At 41.4% G+C, this 21,998-nt stretch overlaps 1 protein-coding gene across 7 annotated transcripts in view; it reads left to right on the top strand.

The window, feature by feature from the left end:
• Window positions 1-21,998, top strand: part of pclob (piccolo presynaptic cytomatrix protein b) — a 72,022-nt gene that overhangs the window by 20,857 nt on the left and 29,167 nt on the right. For all 7 annotated transcript variants that reach the window (XR_006361197.1, XM_044036758.1, XM_044036757.1 and 4 more), the window contains exons 13-17: window positions 9,994-10,872; window positions 11,299-18,052; window positions 18,513-20,080; window positions 20,229-20,494; window positions 20,871-21,696. Coding sequence is in view for 6 of the 7 variants with exons in the window: in XM_044036758.1 (XP_043892693.1) it covers window positions 9,994-10,872; window positions 11,299-18,052; window positions 18,513-20,080; window positions 20,229-20,494; window positions 20,871-21,696 (10,293 nt within the window). In the remaining variant the exon portion in view is untranslated. The remainder of the gene's footprint in view (window positions 1-9,993; window positions 10,873-11,298; window positions 18,053-18,512; window positions 20,081-20,228; window positions 20,495-20,870; window positions 21,697-21,998) is intronic.

Raw genomic sequence — 21,998 nt, 5'->3', positions numbered from 1 at the left:
GTTCAGCAGTTTTGCATGGGTTCTCTCCAGGTAAATACAAAAAATACAAAATTAAAAGTGGTAAAAAGGACAAAGTGGTAGAAATTGGATGGATGGCGTAGAAACTGGTGGTCAATATACCGGTTTCTGAAGCATGTAAGGATGCTCTATTTACACCACTGTATTCTGACATAGGTGATAATGGTATTACTTTCAGAGCTCAATGTTTTCAAAGTTTGTACTTGATATGAAAAAAATTGAGAACCACTGATAACATAGATCAATCAAAAGTACAAGGGTCAAACTGCAGCCTCTGAGAATTTTTAGGTGCGTTGTTTCCAATTACAATTTCAATTTGCAAACAATCAAGTGTTTACCCGTCTCCTTGGAAAGGCGAGTATTTTTGATTGACGTTTGTTTGAACTCAGTAAATGGTGATAAAACTCCTCCCTGCAGTGACTGCGATGCAGTGTGAGCATCATATTATCTCATTTCTTTATTCATGGCTTCGGCTTGGTTTCCCTTTGACGCTTATGTAACTGATACTTCTCACACATTGTGGACACCAGAGAAGGGGAAGAGCCGAGGCCTTGTGCTTCAGTGGGGGAAGGGACAAGCGTGCAGGCGTGATCGCTGCTACTGTATGTGTGCAGCATAGATTCAATCCTCATAATAGCCGAGGAAACCATTAATAGCTTGGCCTTGATGCAGCTCTAAGTACTAAACTGCTGTCAACATGTGTTCTCAAAAAGGACCACGCCTCTGTTCTTTACCATGAATGTATGTTGTTTTTTTAAGGAGATGAGGTCCCTCAGGTCAAAGTCAAAGCCATTCTATCCATATTTTTCTTTTGCATGTTCTGCTTCAGCTGATTCCATCAAAAGCCTGGGAGTGACTGTTGTCTGATAAGTAGGACACACGTGTTTTGTGTTGTGCAGTCACTGTGTGTAACTGCTGAGATAAGAATAACATAGCCTCGATATTAAAAAAAAACAAAACACTCAACTCAACAATTTGGGATTTCCTTGTACAAAGCAGGATGCTTGTATTTCTATATGGTAATATTTTTTTAATTAATAAAATGTGAGTTTACATCCAGAAGAATTTGCAAAGCTGTGACAGATAGAATAAACTAGGATAGGTCTTTATTATGCCCATGGGTCAATTTGTTATTCAGTCAGCAGTAATCATGTCAGGCAGACGACAACAAAGGATTATACACACTGAAATTTAAACAGACAGGGGATAACAAGATGAGAATGAAATTATTAAAATGAACGAATAATAAAACAATATAATCTAATAGTATGAAACACAATTTCATTTTAAAATACAGGCCAGATTCATGGCAGGAATCAGCTGGATACGTGATGTCTGTCTCACAAGCCTCAGATGTGCAACAAAGCATCTGTGGAACCTTTTAACCTGCACAGATATTTTCATATTTTTACATACGTTTTGTGCCATAGGTTAGTGAACCATGCAGCCACAGACTGAGCAGCAGAAGGTCTGGCTGAATAGAGTTCCGGTAGCTGTCGTCGTAATCCTGTCGCGCAACAGTCAAAATATACCAAGCGACACGTCAAGCAACTTGAATCTTTGTGGGCAACTGGTCTTAGTTTGAGTTAGGTTTGAAGACGTTTCACCTCTCACTCAGGAGGCTTTTCAGTTCTGAAGAACTGTAGATCACTTAAAAAGACTTAACAATCCTATAAACGTGGGTTAATCTCCAACAATTACCAGGGAAATGTCTAAAATCTCAACGTTTAACAGAGGACTCTGGTGTATTTAGTGACAGCACTGCTGATCACAAGCGGCGAGTGGCATCACAAACGCTGCCGCTGTACTTCAGTCCAGTGAGTGTGTCAGACGCAGTCTGTGCTCATAGGTGAACAGCTGAGTCATGTACCGTCCAGATAAGCAGGCTCTTCTGTGCTGTGCCATGCTTTTATGCAGTGTTTGTTTGGTTTCAGAGGTCAGGACAAGCTCATTAGATTGCACTGTATAAACCGTATTGCTCTGTTTGTGTCTTGGGGTTTCGCTCTCCTTTTATGATGAGAATTTCATAGTCACTGAAAACAGATGGTGCATAGCTGTTTGTTTAGAAAAAATGGACCAAACTACCTGTTGGCAGACGCAGAAGTCTTATTAGGAGTTAGGGAACGGTTGTACAAAAGAATGTTACTTCATATCCTAATTTTTTTGTCCATTCCGTTTCCATTTGTAGTATTATTTAAAGTATGATTTGTATTACAATAGAAGAAACGATGATGGGAGGTCATGTTTTTTCAGTGATGGTACTGGGTTCAACACGTGTGTCCTCATGTCACTTTGAGGGGAACCTATGCACAACCTCCCCACTCTATTTTAAGTTCCGTGAGACTTCAGTGCTAAAATGTTAACACTTTAGCCTTGATGTTGTATCACATGTCAGCTGTGCAATTTTCACTGTCTGTTTTTGTTCATTTTCACTGGTCTTTTTCAGTAAAGATGAAAATATTACTGGATTTACTTTAGCACAAATACTCTGAACTACAGTGATTTTCCTGCATGTGAGACAAAGATCCATCTTTCCATTTTGTCTTTTCTGTCACAGAAGAAGTAATAGGACCTCCCCTCAGAGCTTTGTTAGTGTACCTCTCAGCATCTTTCACATTCTACTGTTTTTACTTTTGTCTTTTATGCCACACCCGCACAGTCCCTCTTATGTTTCTCCCAGTCTTTGCCCATTGCTCCCTGGCATCAAACGAACTGCCGATGCACCATTTGTCAGGTTGGCAAAAAAGCAGGGAGGGGTGTGTGTTTCCTCGTCTGCAGACTGGAGCACTCTGCTTATTATGAATCAGTGGGTCAACGTCCTCAGTCATCAGAGAGGCTTGATTTATGATGAGTTCTGCTCTGTGTGGGCTGCTGAAGGTCGAGTATATTAGCCTTCTACAGCTTGTGCCAAAGTGTCTGCCAGGAAATCAATAAGAAAGTTAGTAGCTCCAGTATCAATAGCTGGAAAGCAGTGAAGAAAGGCGAAGGAACACTGATGTCATCAACAGACCTAAGGCCATCTCTTCAGTCTAGCTAGTGTCTCATATGTTGTTGTTCGGGATTGTTTTATTTGTGTTGAAAGTGCAAATGTGTCAAGTCCACACTTTTTAAAGCCACAATTACAAAGTGCTGCACAGTACCAACCAATAATTAATAATAAGATACAAAGATCACAGACAAATTAGGACACCGGTCCCAACCACTTTATTAGGTACAAAGGACATCTAACATCTCACATTGCTGCACAGTACAAAAGCACCCACACTTTAATGACCTTGATATAAATCTCAAATAGAGCTTCTTGCAAGAACGGCATTGATTGTCACATTAACACTGTCAGTTGTGTAACTGCATATTTCCCGTATATATCTATCATTTTTATGTATTCTGCCTACATTTAGTTTCTGTTCTTATTTCTATTTTGTGTAATTATCTTTTCTCACATTCTGCTGCTAACATTTGTGCTGCTGAGTCAATTTGAAGTTCCTTTATGGGAGATCAATACAAGTCTTATCTATCTTATTTTCATAAAGTGGTAGGAGTGTCACTCGGCGTGGTCTTCTGCTGCTGTCGTTCATCTGCTTCAACGTGCAATGTGTTGTGCATTCACTTGTAACGAGTGGTTGTTGGAGTTACTACTTTTCTATCGACAAGCAATATTCTCCCAATGGATATTGTGTCTTTCTTATTTTGACCTTTCTCTGCAAACCTCAGGGATGGTTGTGTGGGAAATCCCAGTAGATAACCAGTTTCTTAAATATTCAGACCACTAACCATGCCCTGTTTAAAGTGAAAGTCTTGATCAAGTAGCATCCGGTCATGACGTCGCCCATTAAGAGTCTCAACTCCCATTTTGAAGCTATGCGATGTCTGCTCCTGTTGGACAATACCAGCATTCATTCACACTGGTGTCTATTTTCCTCTAAATGGGAACATAATTTATAAAATTGTGATTGTGTGCTATTGAAGACGACCTGAAACCCGTAATTGAGAACATTTTTAGGTGGGAGTTATATGTTGCAGCTGAGCATCCCTCTCCTCAACCTTCTCTTTCAACTGTGTAGGAAAACTTATAGCCTTCAGTGAGCATCAAAAGTCAAAAGTGGTTCAGTTTGTCCATTGTGGGCTATTTTAGCTGAATTCTGATATAAATAAAAAAGGCTCATTCTGGGGTAATGAAAAACAACAATTCATACAATAAGGTGATTGAAGTATAATGAATCATTTAATTATCATTATTTTATCTTCAATATCTTGAAATGTCACTTAAATTTTACACACCGGTCCCTTAACTTCTCAGGAAATTCTTGTTAAATATCAAGTGAGCCGTACAAGTGAGCCGTACAAGCTCATTTTCCCATAGACTTTTTTTTTCAACGGCCTCAACCAGGAAACTGGACTATGTCCATTTTTGATGTACAGTCTATGGTCTTGAACATACTGTAACTTCAATGCTTAAATACTGAACCCATCTTCTATTTCTACTTCTTCTTCTCCTACATCATCTTTTGGCTTTTCCCTTTAGGGGTCGCCACAGTGGATCATGTGCCTCCATCCTTCCGTCTTTTCCCTTGTGTCCTCTTCTGTTGCACCAACTGTCCTCATGTCCTCCTTCACAATGTCCATGAACCTTCTCTGTGGTCTTCCTCTTTTCGTCCTGTCTGGCAGCATCATTTTTATCATCCTTTGTCCAATATAAACACTGTCCCTCCTCTGCTCGTGACCAAACCATCTCAACCTTGACTCTCTTACTTTATGTCCAACCCGTTCAACCTGAGCTGTCCCTCGAATATGCTCATTTATAATCCTGTCCATCCCAATTGTCTCTAAGCCATATATCATAGCAGGTCTCGCGACCATCTTGGAGACCTTCCATTTCACTTTTGCTGCTATCCTTCTGTCGCAATTCACCCTTGACACTCGTCTTCACCCACTCCAACCTGCCTGTACTCTCTTCTTCACATATACGTGTGTGTGTGTGTGTGTGTTGTTTGTTTTTTTCAATATTGATACTGAAGAAAATAATAGCCCGGTTTACTGCCAAGCTCTAATTTGAATGTAAAGCACATTATGGCTTATTTACGTTGCTTAAACGGAAGAGTGTCTCTTGATGTGACTTAAGTCAAATTGGCAGTTCAGCAGATGAACCGCGCCTGTGTGTCGGTAGCATCATTTTCCTGACTGGCGTCATTGTGCAGGTCTGCTAATCCAGCTCACCGGCTAATCATGTGGAGCAGCCTCTCCCACAGCTTACTGCTTAGGCCTCATGCTCTTTACTCACAAAACAGATTTAATTAGACAAAAGGGCGATGGCAGTTTTCCAGACCCTGTGGCTCTGATGCATGGCTCTGCTGGACTTTATGGCTGTGAGGCAGTGATTGGTGCTGAAAAGGGAATGTGTTGGGATTAGGTCCCCTCGTTTTTTGTTTTTTTTTTGATGAATGGGATGTTTAATTTCATGTAGGTTGGTTTCGAGTTTACAGGTTCAGTGAGTTATCAGATACAAAGATGGCACAGTATACATCGTGCTGAGAAAAGGACCCTGAAGAGCTGTGAGGTGCAGGGCCATATTTAGATGGCAGGAAAGGGAGACTAGGGAGAATAAAGGATTAAGAAAACATGCTTTTTGACAATCCTGCAGCTTCTTAACAACCTGTGTATTATTAAATTAAAGAATTCAGTGTGCAGTCATTTTTAGTATTTTACAATGAATTCAGGGCATGCAGTTTTATTTGTAAAATGACGGCTATGGTGAAACTGAATGGTTTAATAATAATTATTAGGCTTGCAACTATTGGTTATTTTCATCACCAATTAATCCGTCAATTATTATTTTTTAACTGATAGTTCATTTGTTGATAAAATTGTTGGAATGTAAATAACCTAAAAATGTTCACAAATGTCAAACTTTACTAAACTTTAATTATATGGTTTTGATGATTTATTTGTAATAACATTGAAATCTGAATTATTGTTAAGTATTGGTTAGGTACTGGTCAAAATCAGAGGATCAGATATTGAATGCAAAAACCAAAAACCCTACAAGTCGCACAAAATACTTTCCTGAGCACAACATGTACAAAAAACAAAAAACAAACAGTAAATAAAAAGCAGCAACAGCATTGTAATTGAGTTATGTTGTGGGTTCTTCATTTCAAATGTATTTATTAGTTAAATTATTACCAATATTTATTACTCAGTTGGAGATTAGTGGTTTTGAAATGGCTCGTTATGGCTCGGTGGTAATGTAGCAGCACTAATGCAGCGTTAACAGCTTAGTACTGTAACTGCATTGGACTGATGTTGGTATTCAGAGAGACTCAAAGCTGTGATATTGACTTAGAATGACTTTTTATTTGCACACACACCAAGTAGTGATAGTGAATTGGTTTTGGTATTGAACATGAAAACCAGTTATTGAGCCAATCAATGTTTAGTTATTCATTTTGGTCAGCAATTATCTTTAATATTCAGTTTACCCATTTTGATTGGTGGAAAGGCTCGATGCATTGAAGGATAGTAACTCTACTCTCAATTTCCATTTAAGTGTATATCAATATTGGCTGCTCAGGAATTCAATTACAAAGAAACCATATATTTTAAAATATCATATAAAGAAATGATCACTGCATATGAGCTGCCTCTGCTTACACCATTGTGCCAGGTATGAGATGATTAGAAAAGCCAGAAAGTAACACGTTTATTGTGTGATTAAATTTTATCAATGGCCTTCTTGGGCAGTGACATGATTTTGCTGATTAGCATATGAATGAGTCAGGAGTGTGTTCCTTGTTAGCTGTGATTATATTCAGTGTGGCAGATGTGGAGATAAAGAAGTAGAGGGATGTGTGGGAATTCAAGTTTTGACAGATGTTCAAAGTTGAATACTGGAGCTTATTGTGTGTTATCATCTTATTTCATAGTTGCTGATTGTTGAACTAATGTAGCAACGTTTAAGGTTCTTGAAAAGGTGAATGAGTAGGGCTGAGCTGGGATCAGATAATATTTAGATAATTACCAGCAACATGTATTGCACTGATGAGGCTTAGTTTGTTATTGGAAGGGAACTCATAGGATTATCATATTCCTGACCGAGCCAGAAGTGAACAAAACACTCACAGTGGAGGCGTTGGTTTTCTCCTGTTATATTTTGCTGTCGTCTCGCTTTACTAGCGCAATGTTGCTGTTGCCTCCGTCTTTTTTGACATCAAACAAATCACTTCCCGTGTGCAGCGCGGGAATTCGGCCAGGTGACATGAGATCTAAACACTGCTGTACTGAGAAACACAGAGAGAGTCGTGTGGGGCTGATAAACTTTATCAGTATTGTGTGGATTCATTTGACAATGGTTTGACTTTAAAAGTCATATACACGACAGTTTGAAATATCTGAAAAGCAACTGGGCAAAGGCAGGTTTGAGACAAATATTAATAATCCCAGTTGGACAAAAATCTCAAATGAATTCAAGTATAAACAGGCAAATGCCCCCCTCTAATCTTGTCTTTTTAACATCATTATAACAAGTCATTGCATTGTAATATATGGGAACAAAAATGATAAATCCCCAGCACAGCTGGATTTTAAGAGCATGCCTATGCAAGTCAGTGTTTGACAGAAGGCAGATTAAATCAATTAAACGTTAAGATTAAGTCAGCACATGAGTACCTGAACTGTTTTATTTGTTTAGTATCGCATATTTCCCTTTATTATAATATGTATTAAAATGAATTGAGTGAGGACGTAGTGAATGTGTGTAAGTTGTGATACTTATTTCATACATAAAGTGAAGTTAAAAATGAACATTGTTTCACAAATGTGACGTGAATGCACTGTAATCTCCTCCTCTGCCCAGAGTATCAGACCTGCTCTCCCTGGCTCTGCAGAGGCAGGCGCATTGCTGTGATTTGGTTTGCTAGGCTGCTACAGACACACTGCTTTATCTGTTGACAGCTCATGCCTTTCATGTCCTCCTGAGCTTTTCCTTAATGGAGCATGACTGTGATAGGAATGTGCATTCAGAGGAGGATCATTTTATATAGTAAGACCATTGGTTGTAAAATGTGATTAGCTCTTTTGCAAGGTAAGCATTTTTATTGCTATCCTTTAAGTATCGTAAGTTCTAGTGCTGCAAGCATGATGCTATTAGGGACCACACGCTTGTTTTGAAAATGTTATTTATTTACACAACACAGTTTTTGGTTGTTTTAACTGTGCGGAAGTTATAGTGCGTGGTGAAGATTGAATTCATTGGTATTCACTGTGAATACTATGATGCATAAGGGACAGTTATATTGTGCCTTATACACGTGTGTACAGGTTGACAATGTGGGGAAAAAAATATGATTCATTAATGACTGCACCACACTGTAATTCATGACTGCATTGGCACATACAGTCTGCCATTATCTATAATTGTGTTTAAATCATTTCCATATAATTTCTTTAACTGTTGACATACTCTCATGTATAGTATCTTTTCTCAGTGACAACTACGACAGGCCATTTATTAGACACCAGATAAACTGGGGTGGGTAAATGATGCAGATATTTGTTGATGCTTATGTGATGCTCCAGTTGTCAATACTGCAGACCACTGTGGAGAAAAGGCAATCAAAGTTTTACTTTAGGGAAATTGTTAAGTTAAATAATGGGATTCATCTGTGTGCCATTCAAAATGACAGCTTCATAATAATTCTTAACACAGTCTTTTGTTGTTTAGTCACTTTTGAGATAATGGTTGCTGTTTGTTTTGTATTATGTTTCTGGAAATTGCATGCATAAAAGCTATATTTTTGCTTTTTGTTATTAACAAAATGCCAGTTGAAGACATTTTAGTTTTCATTTATTATTATTATTATTATTATTGTTATTGTGATAATATCATTATGTTTTCCTTTTTTCCCATTACTGATCATTTGCAGTTGTTGGACATCTTCTGATCAGTTTTTTTTTCCCTTTTTTTTCCTTAACTTATTATATTGAGATTTTTTCCACAGAATGCAGGCTGAATATTTTTGACATGTGGATTCAATGCAGGGCCACACAGCAGATTAGTGCCTAGCACTGTAGCCTTACAGCAAGACGGTCAGCAGCTTGAATGTCCGTTTTACCAGTGACCAGTTTCTGTGTGAAGTTTGCATGTTCTCTGGGTTCTCTGGTTTCCTCCCACAGGTCAAAAACATGCAGCGGTTAATTGGATACTCTAAAGTGACCATAGGTGTGAATATGAGAGTGAATGGTTGTTGTTCTCTGTATGTTTGCCCTGTGATGGACTGGCTTCATCCTCCACATGAACCAAGAAGTGTACCAAACCACATCTGTGTAGAATACTGCCTAACACTTGAAATGTCATTTTAGTAGAGTAGATGTTTGTCAGACCCCGATGAAAGCTTAGGGTCAATACACTGAACAAGCACTGGTCTGTTTGTTTACCTCTATGCTTAGGAAATCAATTCTCATAATATAACTTCACCTGAAGATGGAGTGTCTTAAGAGATTGTTTTTTTTTTTTGGTTTTTTTTGTGCAGTATAAACATCTAACAGGAGTTTTGGTGTATTTTTTACCTGGAGCTATATAGTGCTTCTCTCTCTCTTGGAAACAAGCTATAACTAGTCTGATCATTGGCTTTGTGTAATTATTTAATCCTAGATCAGTTAAGATCAGTAAGGTAGATTCTCTCAAGTCAGCAATTTCACAGCAAACCTTACTTTTCTTCCTCCATCATGAAATACTTTCTCTAAGTATTGGAGTAATTAATTTAACTGTAATCTTAAGAGGAAATTGAATATTACCAAATGCATATACAGTAACTATTAAAATGTCAATTGCATATACTATTATAGCATGAAAAGCATATAGTATAGTATGTGATGAAGTATGTGAAAAAAACAGCATTTTGCATGTGTAACATTTTGCATGTTTATCTGGTAAACAGTTTCTTAACGTGCATTTGTGTTATGTGTGTTTGTTCACAGGAGGAATGGCTGTGTCTGAACTGCCAGACACAAAGGGCTTTGTCTGGACAACTAGGAGACTCAGAGAAGGTACCCCAGCCTCCCCCTGTATCTGCCAAGTCAGAGACCCAGGCCACACACACAACCAAACAGGCAGAGACCAAAAGTGCTCCAACAAAGGCAGAACCCACACCTGGCACCACATCACAGCCCAGTCCTGTCTCCATGATGGAAACCAAACCTTTAGCAGCTTCAACTCAAATTGAGGATAAGGCCCAACCCGTACAAACAGCAAAGTTTTCACCAGTTATAGAAGAACCACAGCTTCAAGTGGCGTTTGCAGCAGAAGCCACCACACCCACTGTGGCCCCACTTCAGGAAACGGTGTTACAACCAAAGGTTCAGGTGCCAAACACAGACATTTCCAAAACTGTAACTGTTACTAAAGAAAATGAAGTCAAAATGGAGATTAGTGGGACAGAATTGCCCATACCTGAACCTGATCTTCAAAAAGTAAAAGTTGAAGAAGATATTGCTGCTGCAGCTTCTACATTCCCAACAACAGATGCTTCAATTGTACCCATCTCCCCTATGGCTGCAAGAGATGCCCTGGCTGTAGCTGTGGCTGGAACAGAATCAAAGCCAAATCCTCCCTCTATTCCAGAGAGGATTATAAAGGAAGCACAGCCTGATGATCCGATCAAACCTATAGCACAAACAAAATCTTTGCAGCAAGTTGAGGTGTTACCAAAAACACAGGAGACGCAGTTGATATTGGAGGCAAAATCAGAGTTACAAGCAGAGAACAAGACAGTCTCTGAAAACATGGTTAACAAGATTCCTGATGTGACTTCAACTCCACAGATACAAACAGACCCAATGAACACCATCATCGTAAAAGTAAGTCCTGTAAAAATATCTACTTTCATAAAGTATGGATTGTAAAGTGTTTTTGTAATAATTTAGTAGTTTATTTTTTTTATAAAATTCAACATCCTGTATTTTGTGTATTGCATTTAAATCATGTTTGTATCTAATGCCAAATTCAATAATATCAATGTTTGGCTACTATATTATTGGTTTAGGTTGTTATATGCCCTCTACCAATATAGAAGACTGTCACAGTGAAATTGTCATATACAGATGTTAATTATTGTTCTTAGTAGCATTGATAAGGACAATGCATTGTGTTTAACTTGTTTATATATTCTGCAAAATTTTGAATGATCCATCCCCCTCTGCATTGCAACATTTTCAGAATTAGCAGAGGAAAGGTGTCTGTGCCAGAAATTCATTGAGTTTATTGTTAAATGTCTTTCCCCATAGGCCCAAGATGAGACCTGGAAAGTGCCAATTAAAGAAAGAAGTGTTTCTCCCTCAACTGGGCAGGTTCTACTTGCAACAGATACGAAGCCTAAATTGAAAGAACAACATGATGATCAACCCCACATTTTACCGATATCAGAGGAATTAAAGGATGAGCAGCTGGTTAGCGACACAAGCAACGATGATAAAAATACAGAACCAACCATACCAGTAATAGAGGAAGTCAAAGCTGAAAGAAAGCTCTTAAGTTATGAAGCAATGGATGACAGCAGTGAAAGTGAGCTCACGCAATCGCCCTCACCTAAATTCCAAAGGAGGAGGCTAAAGGTAGCAAAGGTTTCATCCAGCAGCGAAGATATCAAAACTGAAAGCAATGACTCCTCTGTTGAAACTGAAGAGTTCATCCGCAAACAGATAATGGGTATGGGTGATGAAGGACAAATGTCTCTTTCAGAAGATGAAAAAGACAACGATTTGGAAAATCAGGATGCGAAGGAGGCTACGATTGATAATACTTCAGTGACTGCATTTTCTAGGGAAGGTGTCATAGATAATGATGATAGCCCAACAAGGAAAATAGCCCTCCCGATAACTGGCACTTCAACAACACAAGACGTCCCTGAAACAATGCCTAGCTCTACTTTCAGGAAAGCCATTCCTGTCATGAGACAGAGACAAAGCACTGATGAAGAAGTAGAGAGCATCACAGAATCTTTGTCCAAGGGATCATCTAGTGTTCAGGCATCTAGCTTTACTCCAGGATCTTCACCTACGTCAGCCTCATCTCTTGAAGAGGACAGTGACAGTAGCCCCAGTCATAGGAAAGTCAGTGGGGACAAACGTCATCGCAAAGGTAAACACAGGCAACCAACCCAGCCTCTGCCAACAATTGAAGACTCTTCAGAAGATGAGCAGATGAGGGAAGGAGAGAAGCCTAAGAAAGACAAAGATCAAGTTAAGGCTCATGGTCAACCACTGTCTACACCTGAAGATGTTTCCCCAAGGGGTGATCTGAGAGGGGTCACTGTCATGGATGAAACTAATAGAACATCTGGCTCTGACTACTATGCCAGTGTTGAATCAGAATCAGAGGCTAGACAAGCTGTACAGAGAGGACGTAAGCCCTCAACAACAGTGATACCATACTCTCCATCTGTAACAAAATCATTGAAGAGTGCAGAAGAAGCATATGAGGACATAATTCAAAAGACAATAATGATTCCTGGGGAGAGTCCTCCTGATATTGAGCCACTCTTTGGAGGAATGTCAATTGAGGACTATCTTTATGAATCCTTGGTTGATGAGCCTGATATAAGAATGAGTGAATCTCAAGAAGCTACAGGCTTTGAATCTCTCAAAAAACTCAGGTCACCCGAGGAGGTTTATGAGGAAATGATGCAGAAAAAAAGAGAACTGATAATGATAGAGCAAGAATTTCATCAGGCCCAGACTGCCATGGAAAGTTCTGCCACTGGGTCCTCAGTTACTGAGCCTCTATCGGTTGCTGAGACCTGTGTGGTAACTATTCCGACGGAAGAGTTCCTCACTGGTCAAACTGAAATTCCTCTCATGGAAACTGAATCTTCCAATGAACTACTCACAAGGAAAAAGAAACGGCCAGCTCCACCACGCCCTTCTGAACCACCCAAGCGCTCTGACATGGCAGTTATTCCCAGCACTCCAAGTGTATCTATAGGTTTTGTTAGGCCTATGCTTCCTCAGGATCCTGCACTCAGAAAATCATTGTTCCCCATACCAGACCTCAAGATTACCCAGTGTTCTTCTGGGGAGGAAGAAGATGACAGTCTAGCAGATGAGTACGGTGTGGGTATTTCATCTGACATTACCCCCAGTGATGACTCTGAGACCAAAGATGATCCATCCACAAGCCCACCTTTCTTTGAAACTGCAGAAATTGAGCCTATATGTGTAGTTTGTGAAATGCCAGAGCCAAAACCCATTCCAACTCCAATATCAGCCCCAGAGCTCACCACTTCACCATCCCCTGTGTCACCAGTATCACCTCCAACTTCACCGGCCAATTCAGATTCCAGTTTACTTTCCAATTCTACATCCCCATTCCAGGCTCAAACACCTGTTTCATCAGATTCAACTCCACTGTCTACACCAACACCTCCAACCTCATTTGTAACACAATCACCTACAGAAATGTCATCACCATCACCTACCACAGTTGCAGCATTATCATCTAGTGGGGGCTCATTCTCCCAGTTCACTCCAACAACAATTATAGTTACAATACCAGATGTGGTTTCTGATCCATCCAAATCTCAATCAACTGCAGCAACTCAAGTGAAACCTTCCGAATCCCCAAGTCAAGTAGATATGTCAACTGTGCCTGTGGTGGTCCAAATGCCAGACTTAGTATCATCTCCATCTCAGATGCCTATTGAGGCGCCAGCTGTTATACAGGCCTCCGCACCAAGTCCAGCACCTGCTGTTGTTTCAGCTCAGTCTGCAACCCTAGTTTCAGCTGCACCTGTTGCAGTCTCCACTTCAGCTGCATCTCATGCTGTTTCTGCTTCTCTGACATCAGGCCCAGGGCCAGTCATCGTCCAGATGCCCGACATAGTGTCAACTACATCTCCAATTGTTGCACAAACTCCACTACCAGTATCAGCACTTGTGACAACCCCTGCTCAAGCCCGAGCTAAGGTGGTACACTCAGTCCCTGTACAACCAGTTGTGCCATCAGTGAGCCCAGTGGTAGTTCCAGCTCCAGCTCAAACAACCAAGGTGCCACCACCAGCTCTGGCATCAACAACTATCATCAAAAAGAAGGTTCCGCCCCCCCCTCCCCCTCGGTCTACATCAGTGTCATTACCTGAGCCTAACACAGAACTGCCTCTTGTAAGGAATGCTCAGCATGTCACCCCTGCTGTGACCACTACCACAGCTATGGGAAGCACAGCATCTGTCCAGCCACTGCAGTCTGTAGTTGTGGATATACAACCAAGAATGGAGGATATAAAACCAGATCATGTAACTGAACCTTGCATCGTGACCCCAACCAGACAGGGGCATGTAGTCATCAAAGTGCCTAGTGGGGATTCTTCATCTCTACTTGGACAAGCTCAACAAGATATTACTAGCACAGGGTTAAATGCTTACAATACCTCTCTGCCACCAATTACTCAAATGTCCACTGACCCTGCTTTAGATATGTACAGTTCACTTACAACTTCACCATCCTCTGAACTGTCAGCACTACCAGCAGCTTCAGCTCCACCACTTCCACTTAAACCCATGACAGGCACAAAAGCTGTAGATACAGTTGAAATACCTGTGGCAGATACACCTCCTCCTCCACCTCCACCACCACCACCACCACCACCTACTGCATTACCGAAGCCAACTGTTTATCCAAAGCCACATGTTCCCACTGCAGTTACAATTGCCACAGCAACAGTAGGACATGTCTATGTAACAGCTGGTCCCATTCAAACTACCAAGCCTCCCCCACCCATACCACCTAAGCCTATATCAATTCCAGCTGGACTGGTTTTCAGCCACAAGCCAGGAGAGAGTGTCAAGCCACCACCTCCCCATGTAGCCCCGAAAGCTGCAACACTACCTAGGACCAAGGAACCTCCCAATGCTCTGTCGCTTAGCCTGACACGACCTGTGGAATCTAAGTTGGGTGCAACGTCCCCTAAGTCACCTTTGTCTCCTAGACATTCCAAATGTTTGCAAACCTATGTGGTGATAACTCTTCCATCTGAGCCTGGCTCACCAACTGAGGTTATAACAGTCCAGGCACCTGCAAGACGAGGCTCCGTTCCGTCTGCAAAAGTGTCTGGGGTACGGCCTACACCTTTAGAGCAAAAAGCACCCACTGAGGTATTCTCAGCACAGGCAACAGTGAGGACAGCCTCTGTTCCATTGGTAAGGCATCCACCTCCAGTTTCTGTTCCTCTAACTGTTGCAGTGGAGCAAGTTACATATTCTGCAGCAGTTGCTGCTGAAGTGCAAACAAGGAGAGACTCTCTACCCCCTGTAGTGCAACCACCACCATCAGTAGCTGAAGTCATCATGGTGTCATCCTGTCCAGACACAACCATCCAAGTGCATGCTGTACCTCCTCCAATCAAGAAACCATATGTGCAAAAAGAACAATCAACTGCTCAGCCACCCGGAATTATATCTGAGCTAATATCGATGCCCCCTAAGGTTCTTATTCAACCTCTGACAATCCAAGCCACGGCAAGACCACCGTCTATACCATCTGTGGCTCACCAACAACATATGTCAATAGAGGTAACAACAGCTTTACCAGGGGTTTCAAATCAAGGACTTGTTCCTCAGGTCCCAATATCAACTTTACCTGTGCAGCCACAGCCACTGAAAGAAGTTGTAATTGTACCACTGCAACCTATAGATCCACTAGTTCCACAAAATAGATCAGCTACAGTCCCTTCAACTTATAATTACCCAAAGATTGAAACTCAAATAGAAATGCTACAGAAAGAACAGAATGTACCTGCTAATTTCTCTGAGGGGGCTATAATATCAGTTATAACTGAAGTGGGTGAGCAACTTCCTGTTCACGAGCAACTGACAGAAGTTGAAACAATAACAAGACCTGCAGACCAAATGTTACCCACAGATAGTCGCACAATTGCTGAGCTCTCATCAATACCACAAAGTTTTCTACCTTTACATGTGGAGATAGAGCAGCATCCACACGTGGAAACCCTGCCTACACAATTTGAATCACCTACTGAGGTTATTTCCACTGATGCTTTAGAAAGAGGACCATCTTCAGCATCTACAGTACCACAATTCCAACCTGTAACAGCTGATGTTACCCCAATACCTGAAGTAGCTAAGTCAATGCTGCTAGCCACAATTGATAAGGTGATCATTCCAACGGTTACTGAAACACAATCACCTCTTGTTACTAAAGCGCAGCAAATGGTAATGCAGCCAGAAGTACCTCCTGTTCCTTATTTACCACCGGTCTATAAAGCAATTTCATCTTCTGTCATTTCACATTCTACACCACCACTGGAGGTCATTGCATTGCAGCCTGAACATGAGACTCCCATAGAGATTATAACACAAAGTGCTTCAGATGTAGCTTCAGTTCCATTATCCATGCCAGAAGGAATTGTTAAAACAGAGGAAACCACAAGTAAGCGGAGGACATCTGTATCATCCATAGTACAGCCAGTATACACAACAAGTGAGATATTTTCCCATCCTGTAGAATATGATATACCCACACAGGTTGTTGCGACGGAGGCCTTCGCTGCAAACAGGAGAGAATCTATAACTATGCAGCAACCATTACAGTCAGCACAGGTCATAAACATGCCAGCTGAGAAAGACATTCCCATGGAAGCTTATGGAATCCATGTTCCTTACAGAAGAGAATCTATTTCCTCAGCAGAACAACAACCACACGTGATAACTTACCCATCTGAATTGGAACAGCCTCTGGAAATTATAGCCACTGAGGCATATGCTCGGAGAACCTCAATGCCCACTGCAAAGGACATTCCACAGGGTGTTTCTGTGGCCCCAGTTTCCATCACTAAAATTCAGCAAGAGTCTATTGAGAGCCAAGAGATTCGAGGACCAGAAAAGGTGGTCTCAAGTTTGAGTCACATGTATTCTTCTTCAGTTTCCACTTTAGGGCAACCCCCTGAGAGCCTGCCTAGTCTGGTCACTCAGGTGGTCACCACTGAGGTCCAGAGGACCACTGTTTCTGTTGTCCATGAAAGACTTCCACAGGCCCCTTCAAGTATAGCAATCACTATGCAACCAGATGTAGCTAAAGTCCAACCTCCCCAGAAAAAGAATGGGAAGATGATATACCCTGGTGATGTCATTGATTTACGTACAATGAAGGTTGGTGTCAGAATGACAGAACAAGGCATGGACCTGACACAGCCTGACTCACGTCGACAGTCTTTTTCAAGTGACTCCAGTGGCCGTCAAATTACAGCAGTGCAGCCTGAGATAGTGAATCTTAGTTCTCAGATCACCCCTGCAACCACATTGTCTGTTGTTACAGACAGCATCACAATAGTTACTTGTACAGCCACCATCGCTTCATATAACAAAGCTGCTGCTGAGAAACCCCTCGATATACAAGGCAATGTTATGGCATTACCTCTGCCTGTCAAATCATGCAAACCATTTGAACCAATAGCACAGATTGTATATAAACCTGTGAACTCTGAGACTGTTGTCAGTGCTGTTGCAACTACAGCTCAGGAAATACCCATTAATCTCTCCTTTGGAGCTCTTGTCTCACCAGCAGTCAAACAACCAGCAGCTGTCAGCAATGAAGGTCCTGTTCTTTCTCTAGAAGCCATGGATTTATCCAACTACAGACCAGTGAGAGCAATGGTAGCTTTATCGAGCACAAGCCCAGGAGTGGTGACCACTGTTGTAGAGGATGATGGAACTCCAGTTGACCTTACAGCTGGTAGGAGGAGTGTATGCTGTGATGTCATTTACAAACTTCCATTTACAGGAAGCTGCAGAAGTCAACCCCCAGTTACAACCCAGCCTGACAACCACTTTGGTGACAGAGATGACCATTACCAATACGACAAGGCTGGAATTTATAGAATCAAAGGAATGAATGGTGTAAAAGCATCAATGTCTGAGTCCAACCTTACAGATGCAGGACTTTTCTCCAGTGATCCCAACAGTGACTATGCCTATCTCATTGGAACTTCAGATGGTGCTATAGACCTCACTGCTACCAAACTTCCATCTGGTGAGTATGGGGTTATCCCTGCATTTCTACAGGTTTAACCAGCATGTTTTGCTTTCTTTGGGGGCTTGCATTTAATTGATTTAATGAATTAGAGGATTTGCTATTTTACTTACTAAATAAGTAAATATTGAATAGTGGGGATTAATGTGGTTATTTTCCCTTAATTGCTTCCCTTATGTATCAGTTGTTTAATATGCATGCTTTGAGTAACCGCTGCCTTTTTTTTCTTTTTGTCTTGATACAGATGCATGTGTGTGCCTTCGTGTGCTCCCTCAATATTTTGGCTTTGCATCTTGCTAGCCAAAATATCTGCAGATATGCATGTGCAGTGGGACTATTTGTAAAGCCAAGCTGCATGACCATCAAGTGATATACAGTGCATTATGATTGTTTCTAGAATTAATGTATTTGATAAAGTAAAAGTTTTTTGTTTTTTTTATCTCTGGACTTATCATGGCAGGTAAAGCTCTTGACTACACGAACAAAGCTACTGGAGACTATCCTGGGATGACTACTACTCCTTACTCCCAGGTTTCTGCAGCTGGTTTTGGTGTAAATAGTGTTCTAAGAACCTCAGATGGAATTGTTTACTCCTCTGTTGCTGCCCCAGTTCCATCCACATATGCAATTACAACTCAGCCAGGCTCTGTCTTTAGCACCACCTTAACTCCTACATCAACAGTCCAAAACCAGGTATTGCCACATCCGTATGGCTTCATTCCAACTACAGACCCAGGACAAATAATTCCTTATGACACAGGCCTACCTAAGGAGCTCATACCCCCAGCTTTGACTGACATTATAACAGGTTATCCAGATATGTACTCCGATATTACCCTGGAAGCGATTGCTGCCTCTCTTGATGCTTTGGCCTCTTCCCCAATGTTCCCTGGCCTAGACAATACCAAGATGGCACAGTATCAGATGGAGAGGGAGATTCTCGAGCTAGAAAAGCTTAAACAGCTATGTCTTGCTGAGGAGTTGGAATGGGAGAGGCAGGAAATTCAGCGTTACCGTGAACAGGAGCAGCTTATGGTTCAGAGAGAGCTTGAGGAACTTCAGGCACTAAAACAGCAGCTTCTCTTACAGCAAGAGGAAGAGCACCATGCACACATGGTGGCCCAGCAGGAGACCTATGCCCAGCAGAAAGAACAGCTGCAGCAAATCCAACAACTCCAATTGCAACTCCAACGCCAGCTAGATGAGCATTACTGTAGCAGTGGTTCTACAGGAAATCTCCTTGACGCTAAATATGCAGGAGTGGGAGACAGTGGCCAGTACTGGCCAGTCAGAGACGATTCTACCACACCATGTATTGGAACATATTTAGAGGAAAACCAAGACCAACTTAGTTTAGTAAAGAAGCCTCAAGCTGATCAGGACACAGGGAAAAGAATAATTGATAGTGGAGTACAGACAGATGATGAAGACTCAGCAGAGAAGCAGCATGTAGGGAAGAGAAAGAAGAGTAAGAGAAGTGCTGATAGCTCAGCTCAGTCTGATGATGAGGACCAAGATGAGTGGGATACTCCTTCAAAAGCTCGACGACGCTCTCGAAAACATAGCAGTGATGGGAAACATGGCTCCAAGGTCTCTAGCATTGCTATCCAGACAGTAGCAGAGATATCTGTCCAGACTGACCACTCTGGAACTATCAAACGTCCTAATGTCCAGATGGACACGAAGGTGGAAATCATCAAACATATCTCAGCTCCAGAGAACTCTCAGAGAGGTGGCAGTCTGAGCTGTCAGACAGACTCAGATAGAAGACATGTACCTATTGATGTGGGCTTCAGTACACATCTAACAGCAGATCTCCCCTCTAAGTCTAAAGTCTTTTATACTGCAGTCTCCCCACTATCCCCAGAAAAGTCTCTTGGAGGCCAGAGAATGTTAACTGCTGACCCAGCTAGATTTTCCTCTGGTCCACGTATATTGAAGTCTGGTCAGAAATCGCTATCTGATCCTATGTCCCTTAGTCCTTCAAGAGAAGACAGGATGGGTGGATACAGTGGAGACATCTATTCTGTAAGTCATTGCAAAATGTAAATAAAAGAAAATTCCCATTATTGATAAAATATTTACTACAAAAAAGTTGCTGTTACTTGTAGAATGATAATATACATAACATGTATATCATTTTCATTTTTATTTTTATTTTTATGTTACATAATAGGGCCGAGGCTCTTCTACTGGCTCAGGTAAAAAGGTGAAACGGACACTACCAGACCCTCCTCCTGAGGATGAGTCTCTGACAGGACGGTCAGGCTACAGCACCAACTCTGCACGTCGCCGCCTTGCCCGCAGTACTACAATGGCTCGTGCAAAGATACTGCAGGACATTGACAAGGAGCTTGATCTGGTGGAGAGAGAATCATCCAAACTTCGCAAGAAACAGGCTGAGCTAGACGAAGAGGAAAAGGAGATTGATGCCAAGCTGCGGTGAGTTACTACAGAATTAACATCAACATATTTCAAGTCTTATACCTTCTTTCAGACCCTGTAACACTAATTCATTAACTATAACTGTTAGTAATCAATTAATATACTGTTAATTGATTACTACCAATATCATTGCATTTTGTCCCTCTCCTGAAATCATCATTCCTAATTCATCTGCATGGTTCCCCTTTTACCTTGATAGCTTATGGGCTAAAAGGCTGCCTTGACATCACTCAATGAGACCTCTCTACACTCACACATAGTAAACAGGTACAAATGTGTGAGGACCTGGAACATATTTGGCTATACTGTTAATAGAGTGGTTACATTGTAAAACTAAAAATAAATTCTAAAAATATTTTTTCCTATTTTATAGGTACCTGGAGATGGGTATAAATCGGCGTAAGGAGGCCTTGCTGAAGGAGAGAGAGAAAAGAGAAAGGGCCTATCTCCAGGGGGTGGCAGAGGAAAGAGATTATATGTCAGATAGTGAGGTTAGCAACATCAGAGAAGCAAGGGGTGATGGCCTGGAGAGACCACGGACGGCTCCCCAATCAGAGTTTGATCAGTTCATCCCTCCGCAGACGGAAGCTGATTCCCAGTACAACACACTTACTAGTCCCTACTCACACTATGCCCAATATGTTCCTCAGACCCAAACCACAAGCCACTACACCCAACAGAATCTATATCAGCAGCAGTCCCTTTACCACCAAGTGTCTCCTTATCCAACTCTATCTTTGTCCCACGCCCAGGCTCAGTCTAGCAGCTACCAACATGCACTGCTCTTGCAACAGGGAAAGCAGCGACAAACTACTCTGTCTGATTTAGAGCCCAAGATCACCACCAACTACGAAGTAATACGCAACCAGCCTCTGCTAATTGTGCCAACCTCTACAGAAAGTGGATATGGAGTTGCTCACTTGGGGGGCAAGTATGGTAGCTTGGATTTGAGGCTAGGGATAGAGGAAAGGAGCATGGCCTCTAGTCCTATGTCCAGCATCTCAGCTGATTCTTTCTATGCTGATATTGACCACCACAATGCGAGGAACTATGTGTTGATTGAGGACATAGGGGAGCTTACCAAGGCTTCAACAGGGCTAAGCAACACTGGCTTAGGTTCTGGATTCAGTTTGCCTGATAAAGAGTTGTCCAAAGCAGACAGGCTACTCAGAGCAGCAGAAGTCAGGCGCACAGCAGAGGTAAATACTGCACTATTACATCAAGTTTATAGCTTTCTTATCATTTAAGTGATAAGAGTGTACATGCATTTTGTTCACTTTTTTTGTGACACATGAATCTCTCATTGAAACTACATCAATGAGAAATTAAAAAATTAAGAACTGCTGTTTGTGTTACTCCCATGATGCACAGTAGCCTATCATATAAAGAAAGCAACATTATGTTTTAAATAAATCTAGGTACAGCCTGTCACTTCTGTTTGTCATAATCAATTACTCTATAGTTATAACACATGAAAGCTCTTAAACACTTCTTTATATTT

Source organism: Solea senegalensis, linkage group LG10 (assembly GCF_019176455.1).
Source record: "Solea senegalensis isolate Sse05_10M linkage group LG10, IFAPA_SoseM_1, whole genome shotgun sequence".
Classification (NCBI taxonomy): Eukaryota; Metazoa; Chordata; class Actinopteri; order Pleuronectiformes; family Soleidae; genus Solea; species Solea senegalensis.
Note: the sequence above shows the minus strand (reverse complement) of the source record. Positions and strands in the feature narration are given on the sequence as shown.